Raw genomic sequence first — 15,887 nt, 5'->3', positions numbered from 1 at the left:
TTTTAAAATCAAGTAATCAGTAACGCAATTTAGTTACTTTTAAAACCAAGTAATCAGTAAAGTAACTAAGTTACTTTTTCAAGGTAACTGTGGCAACACTGACTGTGACAAAGGTGTGCTTTTTTTTGTGGTGGTGGTGGTGGTTGTTGGGCGGTGCATTGGTGACAGTTTGCTCAAATCAAGATGTCATGCAAACAATTACATTACACACAGAAGCGCATCCGTTTCGGATCAATGAGGAGAACTGGTTCACTGTGTGCACGGTGCGCATCAGTTTAGGAGGTAATATTACAATTAAAACAGCATGACTGTAAAAGAACATGTACTTAACTGTAGTGTATACAGTACATAATATTTGGTAGGCAACCGTATATGCCAGAAAACTCAACAATTTTTGCAACACTGGCTGAAAAGTAAAAAAACAAAAAAAAAACAAAAAAAAACGACACCATTTAACACAAAATTGGACGTGTCAATTATAACAGGACACTAGTCCCAGGGATCAATTCCCGAAACTAAGCAGGAAGACAGTAAGAGCAAACATTTTGGCCCAAATCCAAATGTCCAGGGTTTGTATTTTGCCGCACTTCCACTAGAGAATTAACCTAAATCAGACCCAATCAAAATCAGGTATTACAAGACACATCCACTGACTTAGAGTTAGTAACAATAAACACAACGTGATACATACTAACAAAATGGAGCCAACCACAGTGTCCATCATCGAGCAGTGACTGACGCCGCCCTCCAGTGGTAAAAAGAGAGCATAGCTACATGTCCATTTGTCAGATTCTGGCACCGATGCATGAATTACCATCCAAATCTGACGTCACGTTGTGGAGCTAATCAAACTGCGCGTCCAGATAAGCCACAAGCTGACAAGCTGATACGCTGCATGAAATAAAATAAAAATACTAAAAAATGTGGATTTTTGTTTTGTTCTTTGGTCCGAGTTCTCAGTGTTGACATGAGAATGAAAGCTCGGGACTAACAAGGAAGGAGTCTGATCAGATACGTGGAACGTCGCACGTGAGTTGTTGAAGCCTTTCACTGCAAACTGCTCATCAACCTTTCGACCGGTTATCACCTGCTCAGATAGTACCGTGTGATACTTGCCTCTCACCCGCCTGAACATTAAACCCTGGCTGACCATAAATAAGCAAAGGTGCGCACCTTCTACCTGGCATCTGACGCTGAAGCCTGCGCATACAAAAGGCAGAGACGATTTTGCAAAGGCGCAATCGCAGGAGAGAGAGATGGGCTGCTGTAACAAGAGGTGCGCGCTCATCACCGGAGCTGTCATCGGGGCGGTGCTGGCCCTGCTGGGGGGCATTCTGATCCCGGTGGGGAACATTCTGATTGAGGAAACCGTCTTACAGGTACGTGGCGCTGTGACCAGATCAAGGTGAATTCCGAAGAAGTTGATCGTGTCTGATGTGTTGGGCAAGGCGGCGGTGGGTGACAAAAAATGTGAGCGAGCATCTGTGCATCAGCCTGCTTAAAAATAGTCTTGTGTGTGTGTCGGGGCGTGTGCGGGGGATCAAGGAAGCCCTGATCGCGCCCGGATCGCCGGCGTACGACAACTGGTTGTCACCGGGGGGAGCGGTCTACAGACAGTTCTGGTTCTTCGACGTGCAAAATGCCAGGGAGGTGGAGGAGGAAGGCGCCGCGCCGTTGGTCGCGGAGAAGGGACCTTACACCTACTTGTAAGCTTTGATTTCCCCGACCTTACCGACCAACCGTCAATTGCTGATCTCTCGTATGCTGACCGAGGACAAAAACTCTCTCAGGACCAGGTACTCATCCAAAGCGAACATCACCTTCAACCCCAACAATACCGTCTCCTACCTGCTGCCGCTGGGTGCCGTCTTTGAACCGTCCTTGTCGGTGGGACCGGAGGAGGACGTCATCACCTCCCTCAACTTGGCAGTGGCGGTGAGCGAGAGCCGCACAGCTCTGCTGTGACTAATTACCCCGAGAGCATACGCCGGTTAGCCCTATCCCTTGTTTACGGGGCAAATCCAAATCTCTGTACCATAAAGAGGCTAACCATCTCCCAACAAGTGCAAGTCATCATCCCCATCTTATAGAAGAAGCAAAGCCAAGTCCAAATGATCCCGTCTGATGCCAAACCAAATTTCATGAACAATCATCAGTCGACCTTAACCCCAACGAAAATAATCATCTCAATCTTTACAGAGGGTAATCACAGCTGCTTTATCATTCCTATCCGGGAGAAAGGCTAACGTGATAATTCTTGTTGCCAGACACTCTCAAACTGTCTTTAGACTCTCAAACCGTTTTTCTTGTTGCAAAGAAGTTCTGAACATGAATCGGACTGCAACACTTAAGGAAGCCTGCTGGAGAAAGCAACACTCACTCACGTATGTGCACCCTCCACCTGCTCAGTGAGATACGGGCTTAACCAATGCTGATTTTTCATCAGGGTTCTTTCAAGGTCACGGGTTTTCCTAAACATTCTTCATGGTTTCCTAAATGGTCTTAATGGTTTCCTAAATGGTCTTCATGGTCTTTCTTGTGGCAAAGTAATTTTGAACACGTTCAAACCTTTCTTGCGACAAGAAAGACAATTAAGACTGTTTAGAGAACCATTAAGACAGTTTTGAGAACATTTAAGAAAAGTTATTGGGAATGTATTGTCACAAGAGAAGTTTGAACATGTTCAAAATTTAGGAAAGCATTAGGACTGTTTCGAGAATGTTTTGGAAATGCTGCAACTTTAATAGGAACCCAGACGAGGACTGATGTGAAATCAACATTCGCTAGCGCCGCAAACATTCATCCCTCAGTGGGATCAGAATAATCATTCCTTATAATAATCCTTCATATCCCTTCTCAAATGTAAGTAACGAAAGGCATTACGTAACCTAACGTAAACCGAAATGCTAATCCTCCAGGATAAATGCTAACAACAACAACAACAACAAAGTGCTAGTGCATCGCGGCGTCATGGAGCATTACATCATTCTTGGCAGTCGACAATACTGATAAGAGTTTTAACTTGAATGTCAGCATGTCTGATCCTAATCTGTTTTCTAATCAGATCATTACACTTATTAAAAAAAAATAAAAAAATAAAAAAATAAAATAAAGTGCTCTTATCTCCTTTGTGCGTATCAAAGAAGAAAATATGAACACATTTGTTTTTGTGCGTATCAGGGGGCATATTCAAAGATTCCAATAGGGCTGCACCCCTTACTGGAGACCATGATCAAAAGCAGCAACTCGTCCTTGTTCCAGCTTCGCAGTGTCAACGAGCTGCTGTGGGGCTACAAGGACCCCATGTTGAAAGCCACTGTGGGACTTTTTGTACCAGTGAGTCACGCACACACATCACTACGGCAACACGATATTACATTACCACTCAAAACTCTTTACACATGGAAAGATGTTTTCTTGCTATATTTGGTTTATATTTTAGTATCCCAATACTTGTGTCAAATAGTAGTATTAATAGTATTTAAGTGTACTATATCTTCTAATTTTTTTTTTCAGCTAATAATTTAGCATTTTCATTTTTCCTTATAGTTTTACATGTTTATTGTATAAATTTGTTTTTAATTTTTTTTTTCTATAATTTTTTTGGTACATTCTATACATCTTTTTTTTCTGATATTATATTAGATTTCTTATATTTAGTAATATTCTCAACCTTTTTTTCCAACAGTTCCCCTTTTTTCACATATTTTTCATTCAAATATTTATTGTATTTTTATGCAAAAAGTTTGCAATTATTGCATTCATGCTATTTAATATTAAAAACGTATTTTTGTTGATTATTTGTAGTATTACTTTGTAATATTTTTTGTTTGTACAAATATCCATCCATCCATCCATTTTCTTGACCGCTTATTCCTCACAAGGGTCGTGGGGGGTGCTGGAGCCTATCTCAGCTAGCTCTGGGCAATAGGCGGGGGACACCCTGGACTGGTTTCCAGCCAATCGCAGGGCACACAGAGACGAACAACCATCCACATGCACAAGCACACCTAGGGACAATTTGGAACACCCAATTAACCTGTCATGCATATCTTTGGAATGTGGGAGGAGACCGGAGTACCCGGAAAAGACCCACGCGGGCACGGGGAGAGCATGCAAACTCCACCCAGGAAGGCCGGAGTCTAGACTCGAACCCGAGTCCTCGTTTTTTCAAATATATTCTAATAATTTAATATTTAGTAATATTCTCAACCTTTTTTTTTCCCAACAGTTCCACTTTTTTTTCAAATAGTTTTCATCCAAATATTTATTGTATTTTTATGCAAAAATTTTCCAATTATTGCATTCATGCTATTTAATATTTAAAAAATATTTGTTGATTAGTTGTAGCATTACTTTGTAATAGTTTTTGTCTTTACAAATATATTCTAATAATTTAATATTTAGTAATATCCATCCATCCATCAATTTTCTTGACCGCTTATTCCTCACAAGGGTCGCGGGGGCTGCTGGCGCCTATCTCAGCTGGCTCTGGGCAGTAGGCGGGGGACACCCTGGACTGGTTGCCAACCAATCGCAGGGCACACAGAGACGAACAACCATCCACACTCACACACACACCTAGGGACAATTCGGAGCGCCCAATTAACCTGCCATGCATGTCTTTGGAATGTGGGAGGAGACCGGAGTACACGGAAAAGGCCCACGCGGGCACGGGGAGAACATGCAAACTCCACCCAGGAAGGTCCGAGCCTGGACTCGAACTGGAGACCTCAGAACTGGGAACCGGACGTGCTAACCACTCGACTACCGTGCCGCCCTATTTAGGAATATTCTCAACCTTTTTTTCTAACAGTTCCACTTTTTTCAAATATTTTTCATCCAAATATTTATTGTATTTTTATGCAAAAATTTCCAATTATTGCATTCATGCTATTTAATATTTAAAAAATATTTGTTGATTAGTTGTTGTTGCTGTATCCCCTCCGTGAGCCGGTACCTTACTGTGGTGGAGGGGTTTGCGTGTCCCAATGATCCGAGGAGCTATGTTGTCTGGGGCTTTATGCCCCTGGCAGGGTCACCCATGGCAAACAGGTCCTAGGTGAGGGGCCAGACTAAGCACGGCTCAGAAGACGCCTGATGACGAATACAAACTTTGGAGACACGTTTCCCTCGGCCGGACGTGGGTCACCGGGGCCCCCCTCTGGAGCCAGGCCTGGAGGCGGGGCTCGCTGGCGAGCGCCTGGTGGCCGGGCCTGCACCCATGGGGCCCGGCCGGGAACAGCCCGAAGAGGCAACGTGGGTCCCCCTTCCCACGGGCTCACCACCGGTGGGAGGGGCCAAAGGGGTCGGGTGCAGTGCAGGCTGGGTGGCAGCCAAGGGAGGAGACCTTGGTGGACCGACCCCCGGCTCCAGAAACTGGCTCTTGGGACATGGAATGTCACCTCTCTGGCAGGGAAGGAGCCCGAGCTGGTGTGTGAGGCAGAGAAGTTCCGACTAGATATAGTCGGACTCTCCTCCACGCACGGCTTGGGCTCTGGTACCAGTCCTCTCGAGAGGGGTTGGACTCTCTTCCACTCTGGAGTTGCACACGGTGAGAGGCGCAGAGCAGGTGTGGGCATACTTATTGCCCCCCGGCTCGGCGCCTGTACGTTGGGGTTTACCCCGGTGGACGAGAGGGTAGCCTCCCTCCGCCTTCGGGTGGGGGGACGGGTCGTGACTGTTGTTTGTGCATATGCACCAAACAGCAGTTCAGAGTACCCACCCTTTTTGGAGTCCTTGGAGGGTGTGCTGGAGAGCGCCCCCCCTGGGGACTCCCTCGTCTTGCTGGGGGACTTCAACGCTCACGTGGGCAATGACAGTGAGACCTGGAGGGGCGTGATTGGGAGGAACGGCCCCCCCGATCGGAACCCGAGCGGTGTTCTGTTATTGGACTTCTGTGCTCGTCACGGATTGTCCATAACGAACACCATGTTCGAACATAAGGGTGTCCATATGTGCACTTGGCACCTGGACACCCTAGGCCGCAGTTCGATGATCGACTTTGTAGTCGTGTCATCGGATTTGCGGCCGCATGTTTTGGACACTCGGGTGAAGAGAGGGGCAGAGCTGTCAACTGATCACCACCTAGTGGTGTGTTGGCTCTGTTGGTCATGAAGATGCCGGTCCGACCTGGCAGACCCAAACGTATTGTGAGGGTCTGCTGGGAACGTCTGGCGGAATTCCCTGTCAGAAAGAGTTTCAACGCCCACCTCCGGCAGAGCTTCTCCCTTGTCCCGGGGGAGGCGGGGGACATTGAGTCCGAATGGGCCATGTTCCGCGCCTCCATTGTTGAGGCGGCCGATCGGAGCTGTGGCCGTAAGGTGGTCGGTGCTATACGTCAGGATAGACGGATCCAAGGAATCCACTCCGGGACAATAGAACATAAAATTAATCTATATGCCGATGATATATTACTCTATTTAGAAGAACCTGCTATCTCGCTAGGGGAAGCATTTAAATTAATAACTAAATTCTCTCACTTATCAGATTACTCTATTAACTGGACAAAATCAACATTATTACCTATTACAGAAAATTCATGGAATCCTACAAGTCAGGATCCACACTACTCCTTTCCTACAGGTAATTTAAAATACTTAGGTGTTAAAATTTCACCTAAGTTAACTGAATTAACTTCTTTAAATTTTTCACCATTATTGGATAGTATCCGTAGTGACCTGGAGCGCTGGAATAATCTTCCGATCTCTTTAATAGGACGGATAGCTACTATAAAAATGAAAGTTTTACCAAAGATTAATTATTTATTTTCAATGATTCCATTTAAACCTACGTCTAACTGGTTCCAATCGCTGGACTCTGCTATCATAAAATTCTATTGGAATAAAAAAAAAGCCAAAATTAGTCTATCTACTCTTCAGGAAAGTAAATCTAAAGGAGGTTTAGAGGCACCAAACTTTATGTACTATTATCTAGCTAATCAACTACAATATCTTGTGCTATGGACACAACCCAACAGAGATACTAACTGTTGGTTGGAATTGGAGCAGAAGGATTGTAATAATCTTAGACTGTCAGATTTACTCTTTATTACAAAATCAATAAGACGACATAATTGTTTTAAAAACCCAATGATAGCCGCCACCCTGACTGCCTGGTGGAAGGCATTAGAAATTACAAACTCCCAATTGGCGCCCTGTGGGCTCTCTCCCATTTGGCATAACCCCGACTTTCAACTTAATAATCAGTCGTTCCATTTAAGCCTATGGGAGCAGAAAGGAATTACACACCTTCATCATCTTTTCTCAGATAATAAGTTTATATCGTATACAAACTTGGTCCAGAAATATGAAATAAAAAAGGGAAATTTCTTACATTATCTGCAAGTTAAAAATATGGTTAAGAAACAAATCCCAACACTTCAGGATACGCTCCAACTGCCTGTCTTAGCTAAAGATATTATGAAGCTTTCTCCAACAACAATAAAGAAAATATCAAAAATATATAAGTTATTTTTATACACAAATAAAACGTATTTACCGACTTTAAAATGGGAAAAAGACTTGTCTATAGTTCCGGAACCAGACTTTTGGACCCAAATCTGTGAAAATGTATTTAAAATGACCAAACAGACAAATTTGCAACTTATCCAATATAAGATACTTCATAGAACATATATTACACAATATATGATGAAAAAAATGGGACTCTCTGACTCCGACATTTGTCTCCAGTGCTCACAAAACACTGCCGATACTTATCTTCATGCTTTATGGTCATGTACTCCAGTGCTGCATTTCTGGACTAAAATCTTGGAAAAGCTCGCTGATATATTAAACTGTAGGCTTCCTTTATCTCCAAGACTGTGTTTACTAGGTGACTTAACAATAACTGAGCTACCATGTAAACAATCTCAATCTATATTTATAGCCCTTACTATTGCTAAAAAAATAATCCTTGTCAATTGGAAAAATAAACAATCTCTAAATATCGACCACTGGTTAAACTTACTAATAAATTATATCTCAATGGAAAAAATCTCTGCCTTAAATAAAAATCAAGTATCAAGATTTAAACAAATATGGTCTATGTACATAGAATATTTTAATCTCAATTTGGCAACTTAATCCTGCCAAGATTCTGCCTGTTAACGAGAGCCACCACATCGTTACAACTTCTGTTTTCGCTGCTCCTGTATTTGGTATTTTGTATCTGATTGTTTTTATTTTTATATAGTCAGGAACCTAGTTGCTGCTAGTGGGCTCGAGCATACCACACTATACGACACTATACTCAATAACTCCTTAAGATCTATTTCTAGTGGGCACTAAGCATCAACACTTGGTGTTACTGCATGCTAATTAGTCAATTTTCTTGACGCCGTCCCCTGTGGTCGGGCGGGGGTGGTTCTGCCCCCCCCCCCCCGTTGTCTGCTCGGTGGCGGTTGCGTCTTGGCCGCTCCCTGGGCCCCCTGTGGGGTGCGGTGTTGGGGTGCTTCCCCTGGTGCCCGGGGCGGCGCCGTCCCGGCGCGGTCCGCTGCTCCGTGCCCGGCGGCGCGGTTCGGGGTGGGTGGGCCTCCGGTGTGCCCCGTGGTTCCCTCTCCCCTCCCCCTTCCTCCCCCCCGTCGCCTCTCCCTCCTCGCCTCCTCCCGCCCATCCTCCTCTGCCTCCCGGTCCCTTTTCCCTTGTCGCCCTCCCTCCTCCTCTCCCCCCCCGCCTCCTGCCCTGCAGCCGCCCTTTCGCCTTCTTGTCGTCTTCTCCCCGCTTCCCCCGCCCCCCCCCCCTTCCCTGTCTGCCCTGCGGCCCCTCCCCCTCCCTCTCCCTGGGCCTGGGGCTCCCTCCCCGGCCCGGGCGTCGGGCTCCGGGGGCCGGGCGAGGGTTTGGGGCCTGCCCCACTCCGGTATAACTCCTGGCGCCCCGGGCGGGCTCCGGTGGCCGGTGGGCTGTCCGGTAGCCCTGCTGCGCTGGCTGTCCGCCCATTGTGGTGCCGGGTGGATGAGGTGGGGGGCGGCAGGGGGTGGGGGTGCTGGGGGGCGGGCGTGCCACCTACACCCGCCGGGTTGGGTGAGGCCCCGCTGGTCGCTCCTCTTACTCACTTCACTAGCTTGCACTATACACTTTGTAAATATACACATAGGGGACACAACACATTTCTTGGTGGGGTGGGGAAGGGTGGAAACACCGTCTTCACCCTTCAACTCCCCTCCAATTTTAATGCACCTCACGTCCAAGGGGAGGGGTGAGTTGGGGCGGGGAGCCATCAGAGGGGATGGACTGCAGTGCCTGGCAGCGCTGTGGTCCCCCCCATTTGTGTCCCTGCCCCACCACTTTGTCCCTCCATTCCCTTTTTTAATGCACCACACATATACATATTCATTTTTTTGGGGGGGATACGGGTGGGTCGGAATAGGGGAAATTTTTTCCCTCTGCTCCGACTCACCTGCTCCCAATTTTAATGCACCACACGCACACACTTGTATATACACTGGGTGGGGCCACATTCACGGTGTAAGGGTAGAGCTCGCCAGTCGGCGAGCTGGCGGACTCAGTAACAGGGTTAGGTGTCACTTGTACTCTGGCGTGACGACCGGGGCCTCTCCCCACCGGGCTCGGTGTTCTGGTGTTCCGCCTTCTCCCCTGGTGCTTCCTCCTCTGCTTCCCCCCTCCCGCCGCTGTGCAAATCTCGCGCGGCTGGAGGTGGGGTGGGCACATCTTCCCTCTCTGCGCTGCTGCCCGGTGCCGGTTTCCGGGGGGGGGGGTGGGGGGTTCTCGCGGGGGGCCGGGTTCGCGGGGGGGGGTGGCGGCCGTCGGGGGGGGGCGGCTTGTTTGGGGGGGGGTGGAGGTATGGGTGGGTGGGGGGTTGGGTGCTGGGGGTCGGGGTGTGTTCGGGGGTTTGGGGGTCGGGGGTGGTGGGGCCTGGGTCGTGGTGGATGGCGGGTTTGGGTGGGGTGCGGGGGGGTCGTGGGGGGATGGGGGCTGGGGACCGGTGGGGCGCTGTGGGGGCCCGCTGGGCCTCGTTCTGCGGCCTTGGGCTCGGGGGTGTGGGCCGGGGCTGGGGCGGGGGTGTTCCGGGTGTCTGGGTCGGCTCGCCGACCGGTGTCCGCTCGGGTGGCTTGGGGGTGGCCTTGGTGCTGCCGCGGCCTGGGGATTCCGGGGGGGGGGGGGGGGGGGGGGTGCTCGCTTTGCTGGACCGCGGTTGACGGCTTCTTTCTTTGGTGGTGGTCCTTATGCATGCCAGATCCGTCGCACCAGCATCTACTGAAACTCAACAGAAGTACCCTCTCCCTCCCACAGCCCCTTGAATCAGTTGGTGCTGGTGTCTGTGGTTCTCACTTTGCTTTATCTATCCTTCCCTCCTTCCTCTCTTTAGTTTTTCCTCTGGTCACTTGAGATCTTAATTTATTAGAAGTATGAGGTTTCTGGGGTTGGCATAAGACTCCGGTTTTGTAACCACGCAGGAGGGGTCTTGTTGGTGCTGGACTTCACTTTGATGGATTGGATGTACTGGCTTCTATTGATCTCACTCTGCCTTATCGATCCTTCCCTCCTTCCTCTCTTTAGTTTTTCCTCTGGGCTCTTGAGATCTCGCTAAATTTGCTGGAATTTAGAGGCTTCCGGGGTTGGCGTAAGACTTTGATTTTGTAATCATGGGGAAGGCAGGAAGTGTTTGGTCGGTGCTGGATGTCACTTTGATTTACCTTTCTTTTCTCTTTATTTCTTTTTTTTTCTGACCTTTTCTCTGGTCTCCTGACCATTTAAATCTCACGACTCTGGCAAGATTCTGAAGTACCTGGTTAAGGCGAAGGGTAATGGGATATTTATAAGGTTTTAGGTGAATGAATGAGTATAAATTTATAAGTATTTGCACGCACGCACACGCACGCACGCAAACGCACGCAAACGCACACACGCAAACGCAAGCACGCACGCACGCAAACGCACGCACGCAAACGCACGCACACATACACACACACACACAAAAAAAAAAAAAAAAAAAAAAAAAAAAAAAAAAAAAAAAAAAAGAAAAGAGCAATGATGACAAGACGTTGAATCGGTAAGACTACCGAATGAACAATTCTGAGCTCTTCAAAAAAAAAAAAAAAAAAAAAAAAAAAAAAAAAAAAAAAAAAAAAAAAAAAAAAAAAAAAAAAAAAGGTGGTCGGTGCCTGTCGTGGCGGCAATCCTCGAACCCGCTGGTGGACACCAGCGGTAAGGGATGTCGTCAAGCTGAAGAAGGAGTCCTATCGGGCCTTTTTGACCTGTGGGACTCCGGAGGCAGCTGACGGGTACCGGCTGGCCAAGCGGAACGCTGCTTCGGCGGTTGCTGAGGCAAAAACTCGGGCATGGGAGGAGTTCGGTGAGGCCATGGAAAACGACTTCCGGACGGCTTCGAGGAAATTCTGGTCCACCATCCGGCGTCTCAGGGGGGGAAAGCGGTGCACCATTAACACTGTGTATAGTGGCGATGGGGTGCTGCTGACCTCAACTCTGGACGTCGTGAATCGGTGGGGGGAATACTTCAAAGACCTCCTCAATTCCACCGACACGTCTTCCTTTGAGGAAGCAGAGTCTGGGGACTCTGGGGTGGGCTCTCCTATCTCTGGGGTCGAAGTCACTGAGGTGGTTTGTAAGCTCCTCGGTGGCAGGGCCCCGGGGGTGGATGAGATCCGCCCGGAGTTCCTAAAGGCTCTGGATGTTGTGGGGCTGTCATGGTTGACACGCCTCTACAGCATCGCGTGGACATCGGGGACAGTGCCTCTGGATTGGCAGACCGGGGTGGTGGTCCCCCTTTTTAAGAAGGGGGACCGGAGGGTGTGTTCCAACTATAGAGGGATCACACTCCTCAGCCTCCCTGGTAAGGTCTATTCAGGGGTGCTGGAGAGGAGGGTCCGTCGGGAAGTCGAATCTCGGATTCAGGAGGAGCAGTGTGGTTTTCGTCCTGGCCGTGGAACAGTGGACCAGCTCTACACCCTCAGCAGGATCCTCGAGGGTGCGTGGGAGTTCGCCCAACCAGTCCACATGTGTTTTGTGGATTTGGAGAAGGCGTTCGACCGTGTCCCTCGGGGAATCTTGTGGGGGGTGCTTCGGGAGTACGGGGTACCGGGCCCCCTGATATGGGCTGTTCGGTCCCTGTACGACCGTTGCCAGAGTCTGGTCCGCATTGCCGGCAGTAAGTCGGATTCGTTTCCAGTGAGGGTTGGACTCCGCCAAGGTTGCCCTTTGTCACCGATTCTGTTCATAACTTTTATGGACAGAATTTCTAGGCGCAGCCGAGGAGTGGAGGGGTTCCGGTTTGGTGGCCTCAGCATTGCATCTCTGCTCTTTGCAGATGATGTGGTGCTGTTGGCTTCATCAGGCCGGGATCTCCAACTCTCACTGGAGCGGTTCGCAGCCGAGTGTGAAGCGGTTGGGATGAAGATCAGCACCTCCAAATCCGAGACCATGGTCCTCAGTCGGAAAAGGGTGGCGTGTCCTCTCCGGGTCGGGGATAAGGTCCTGCCCCAAGTAGAGGAGTTCAAGTATCTTGGGGTCTTGTTCACGAGTGAGGGTAGGATGGAGCGAGAGATCGACAGGCGGATCGGTGCAGCGTCTGCAGTAATGCGGACTCTGTATCGGTCCGTCGTGGTGAAGAAGGAGCTGAGCCAAAAGGCAAAGCTCTCGATTTACCGGTCGATCTACGTTCCAACCCTCAACTATGGTCACGAGCTGTGGGTCGTGACCGAAAGAACGAGATCCCGGATACAAGCGGCCGAAATGAGTTTCCTCCGCAGGGTGTCCGGGCTCTCCCTTAGAGAGAGGGTGAGAAGCTCGGTCATCCGTGTGGGACTCGGAGTCGAGCCGCTGCTCCTCCGCGTTGAGAGGAGCCAGCTGAGGTGGCTCGGGCATCTGGTTCGGGTGCCTCCTGGACGCCTCCCTGGGGAGGTGTTCCGGGCATGTCCCACCGGCGGGAGGCCCCGGGGACGACCCAGGACACGCTGGAGAGACTATGTCTCTCGGCTGGCCTGGGAACGCCTTGGGATCCCGCCGGAGGAGCTGGTTGAAGTGGCTGGGGAGAGGGAAGTCTGGGTTTCCCTCCTGAAGCTGCTGCCCCTGCGACCCGACCCCGGATAAGCGGAAGAAGATGGATGGATGGATGTTGTTGTATTACTTTGCAATATTTTTTGTTTTTACAAATATATTCTAATAATTTAATATTTAGGAATATTCTCAACCTTTTTTACTAACAGTTCCACTTTTTTCGAATATTTTTCATCCAAATATTTATTGTATTTTTATGCAAAATTTCCAATTATTGCATTCACTCTAATATTTAATATTTAAAAAAAATATTTTTGTTGATTTGTAGTATTTGTAATATTTTGTTTTTACTAATATATTCTAATAATTTAATGTTTAATATTCTCAACCTTTTATTCTAACAGTTCCAATTTTTTCAAATATTTTTCATCCACATATTTATTGTAATTTTCTGCAAAAATGTTCCAATTATTGCATTCACTCTAACATTAAATTTTTTTTGTTGATTTGCAGTATTACTTTGTAACATTTTTTGTTTTTACTAATATATTCTAATAATTTAATGTTTAGTAATATTATCAACCTTTTTTTTTCTAACAGTTCCACTTCTTTCAAATATTTTTCATCCAAATATTTGTTGTATTTTTCTGCAAAACTTTTCCAATTATTATTGCATTCACTCTAATATTTAATATTTAAAAAAAACATTTGTTACTAATATAATTTGATATTTTATAATATATGAATAATATTTGTGGATTCATATTTCAGCATTTGCATTTTCGACATTTCTTTAATTTGTTTGACTTTTAGCCATGTGGTGGGACTGCGCGGGCGTCCATAACGTTTTGCCTCCACGAAACCTCAACGTATTTCTTGAAGCATTTTTGCTGATTGTAATAATAATAATAATAATAATAATAATAATAATACGAAATGTTGAATTGATCCTGTCCCCCAGTACAACGGCACGTTTGACGGCCACTACACAGTCTTCACGGGCGAGGGCGACATCAGCAAAGTGGGCATGATCGACATGTGGCGGGGATCCAGGTGAGCGCGGACAAAATCGACAAGCTTTGCCGACGATATCGGTCTTCAAGGAGCTTCCATGTTTTCTTTGTAGGAGTTTGCCCTTCTGGGGCGACAAGTACTGCAACATGATCAACGGGACAGGTGAGGGTCTCAGGGTGAAACGAACAAAACAGCTTTGTCAGCATCCTGATTGGACTCAACCTCCCTTTTTCCAGACGGTTCCAACTTTGCTCCCTTTGTGGATGCGACAAAGCCGATCTTCTTCTTTTCTTCCGACATCTGCAGGTGAGTGAAGTCCCTTTGCGACGACCTGACTCAGGCCACTCGAGGTCACTGTGGTCCCCCGTGTGTCCCGCAGGTCGGTGTCAGCAAACTTTGAGTATTCCACGGAGCTGAAGAAGATCCCGGTGTACCGCTTCGGACTGCTGCCGTCCACCTTAGCCTCGCCCGTGGATAACCCAGACAACCGCTGCTACTGCCGGGATCCCAAGACCACCAAGAACTGCACCATCGCAGGAGTGCTGGACATCAGTTCCTGTCAAGACGGTAAGTCGGGACATTCGCTTGCTCGCTTTCTTTTGTCATCCGTCTAGTTTTTCTTTCTTCCACAGGACAGCCCGTCTACATCTCTTTGCCACACTTCCTTCATGGTACTCCGTCCCTGCATCAGGCCATAAAGGGGCTCAACCCAATTGAGGAGCACCATAAGACCTACCTGGACGTGGAGCCCGTAAGACTTTATCTATCCGATATTCTCCCATATTAGGAAAAATACTAATGGGATGAAAATGTTCACAAACAAAATCTTTTGCTCCGGTCATGTTGAAAGCGATTGTTTGTTACTGAAGTATGATGGACATTTTCCGAGATTGATTTTGTGTAAATGGCACCGGTACGTTTGCGAGTACCCCCCCCAGTGGCATGCTATCGTACCTCATCAAGATACAGTAACCCCTTTCACACAGCCAGTCTACACATCATGCTGAAGTTTTGTATCATTTCTTCCGACCAGATAACAGGTATCACCCTGGGGTTTGCCAAGAGAATCCAGGTGAACATGATGTACGGACCCTCCAACGTCATCACGTAAGTCACATTAGGTACCGTGGTGTTTTGGCTGTGGCGGCTTTGACTTGACAAGCGATGCTCTGGTTTGTGCGCAGGGTGTTGAAGAAAATCAAGGAAAACATCATTTTCCCCGTGGTCTGGATGAACGAGGTAACAACGTTGACGCCGGCGCAACGCAAATCCTTTTGTTTTTATTTCGTCACGCGTGCCGCTTTCAGACAGCGGAACTGGGCGACGAGTCGGCGAGCTTGCTGAAGGAGGAGCTGGTGGAGCGGATTCAGATGTTGGACGTGATCCAGAAGGTCCTGCTAGGCTCGGGCCTGGCCGTCTTCGCCTTCTGCCTGGTCTTGTACGCCGCCATCGGCTGTGACCACAACAAGTCGGAAACCGTCTGACTCTGCTCTTTTCATACGGACTTCGTACTATTTATAATGCCGCCCTCGTCCGTCCGTCCGTGTGACTGTGATTTTGGTAAAGGTTCAAAAGTTGACTGTAAAGTGAATTCAATCATTCAGGGCCTTCTTGAAGTGCAATCCGATGAGCTGTTTCAATTCTACATGACGTGCTACATGCGAGTTGTGTTGATATGCTTTGTGGCTTCACAGGAATAAAAACACAAGTATCCCTTCGCTTCCTTTTACCATCAATCATCACTATGCCGCGGTTATGAGCAGGATGTGGCTTGACTGACTTGAAATGCTAGAAGAAGAAAAAAAACGATTTATTTGACTCGTTCTGTGTGGATTGCGTGACAGAATGCAGATTCAGCAAAGTGTCAAACACCAGATTTATGGCCAAGAATACAAA

The 15,887-nt window shown here is 47.8% G+C and overlaps 1 protein-coding gene across 1 annotated transcript; it reads left to right on the top strand.

Annotated features, from left to right (window-relative positions):
* Positions 1-798: 798 nt before the first annotated feature.
* On the top strand, positions 799-15,709 carry cd36 (CD36 molecule (CD36 blood group)). Its single transcript, XM_077499128.1, has 12 exons — positions 799-1,379; positions 1,546-1,706; positions 1,791-1,935; positions 3,181-3,336; positions 13,939-14,030; positions 14,104-14,153; positions 14,228-14,297; positions 14,371-14,558; positions 14,624-14,742; positions 15,025-15,098; positions 15,176-15,230; positions 15,299-15,709. The coding sequence occupies exons 1-12, from the start codon at positions 1,257-1,259 to the stop codon at positions 15,473-15,475; spliced, it is 1,410 nt and encodes a 469-aa protein (XP_077355254.1). The 5' UTR covers positions 799-1,256; the 3' UTR covers positions 15,476-15,709.
* The last annotated feature ends 178 nt before the right edge of the window (positions 15,710-15,887 follow it).

This window comes from Festucalex cinctus, chromosome 16, assembly GCF_051991245.1.
Source record: "Festucalex cinctus isolate MCC-2025b chromosome 16, RoL_Fcin_1.0, whole genome shotgun sequence".
Classification (NCBI taxonomy): Eukaryota; Metazoa; Chordata; class Actinopteri; order Syngnathiformes; family Syngnathidae; genus Festucalex; species Festucalex cinctus.
Note: the sequence above shows the minus strand (reverse complement) of the source record. Positions and strands in the feature narration are given on the sequence as shown.

What these genes read in the sequence shown, in the direction of transcription:
- cd36 (XM_077499128.1), top strand. Translation starts at nt 1,257, where the DNA reads ATGGGCTGCTGTAACAAGAGGTGCGCGCTCATCACCGGAGCTGTCATC. An exon ending in CTGTGGGACTTTTTGTACCA is followed by an intron (nt 3,337 to 13,938) that starts GTGAGTCACGCA and finishes CCTGTCCCCCAG; the next exon opens with TACAACGGCACGTTTGACGG. An exon ending in TTTTCTTCCGACATCTGCAG is followed by an intron (nt 14,298 to 14,370) that starts GTGAGTGAAGTC and finishes TGTGTCCCGCAG; the next exon opens with GTCGGTGTCAGCAAACTTTG.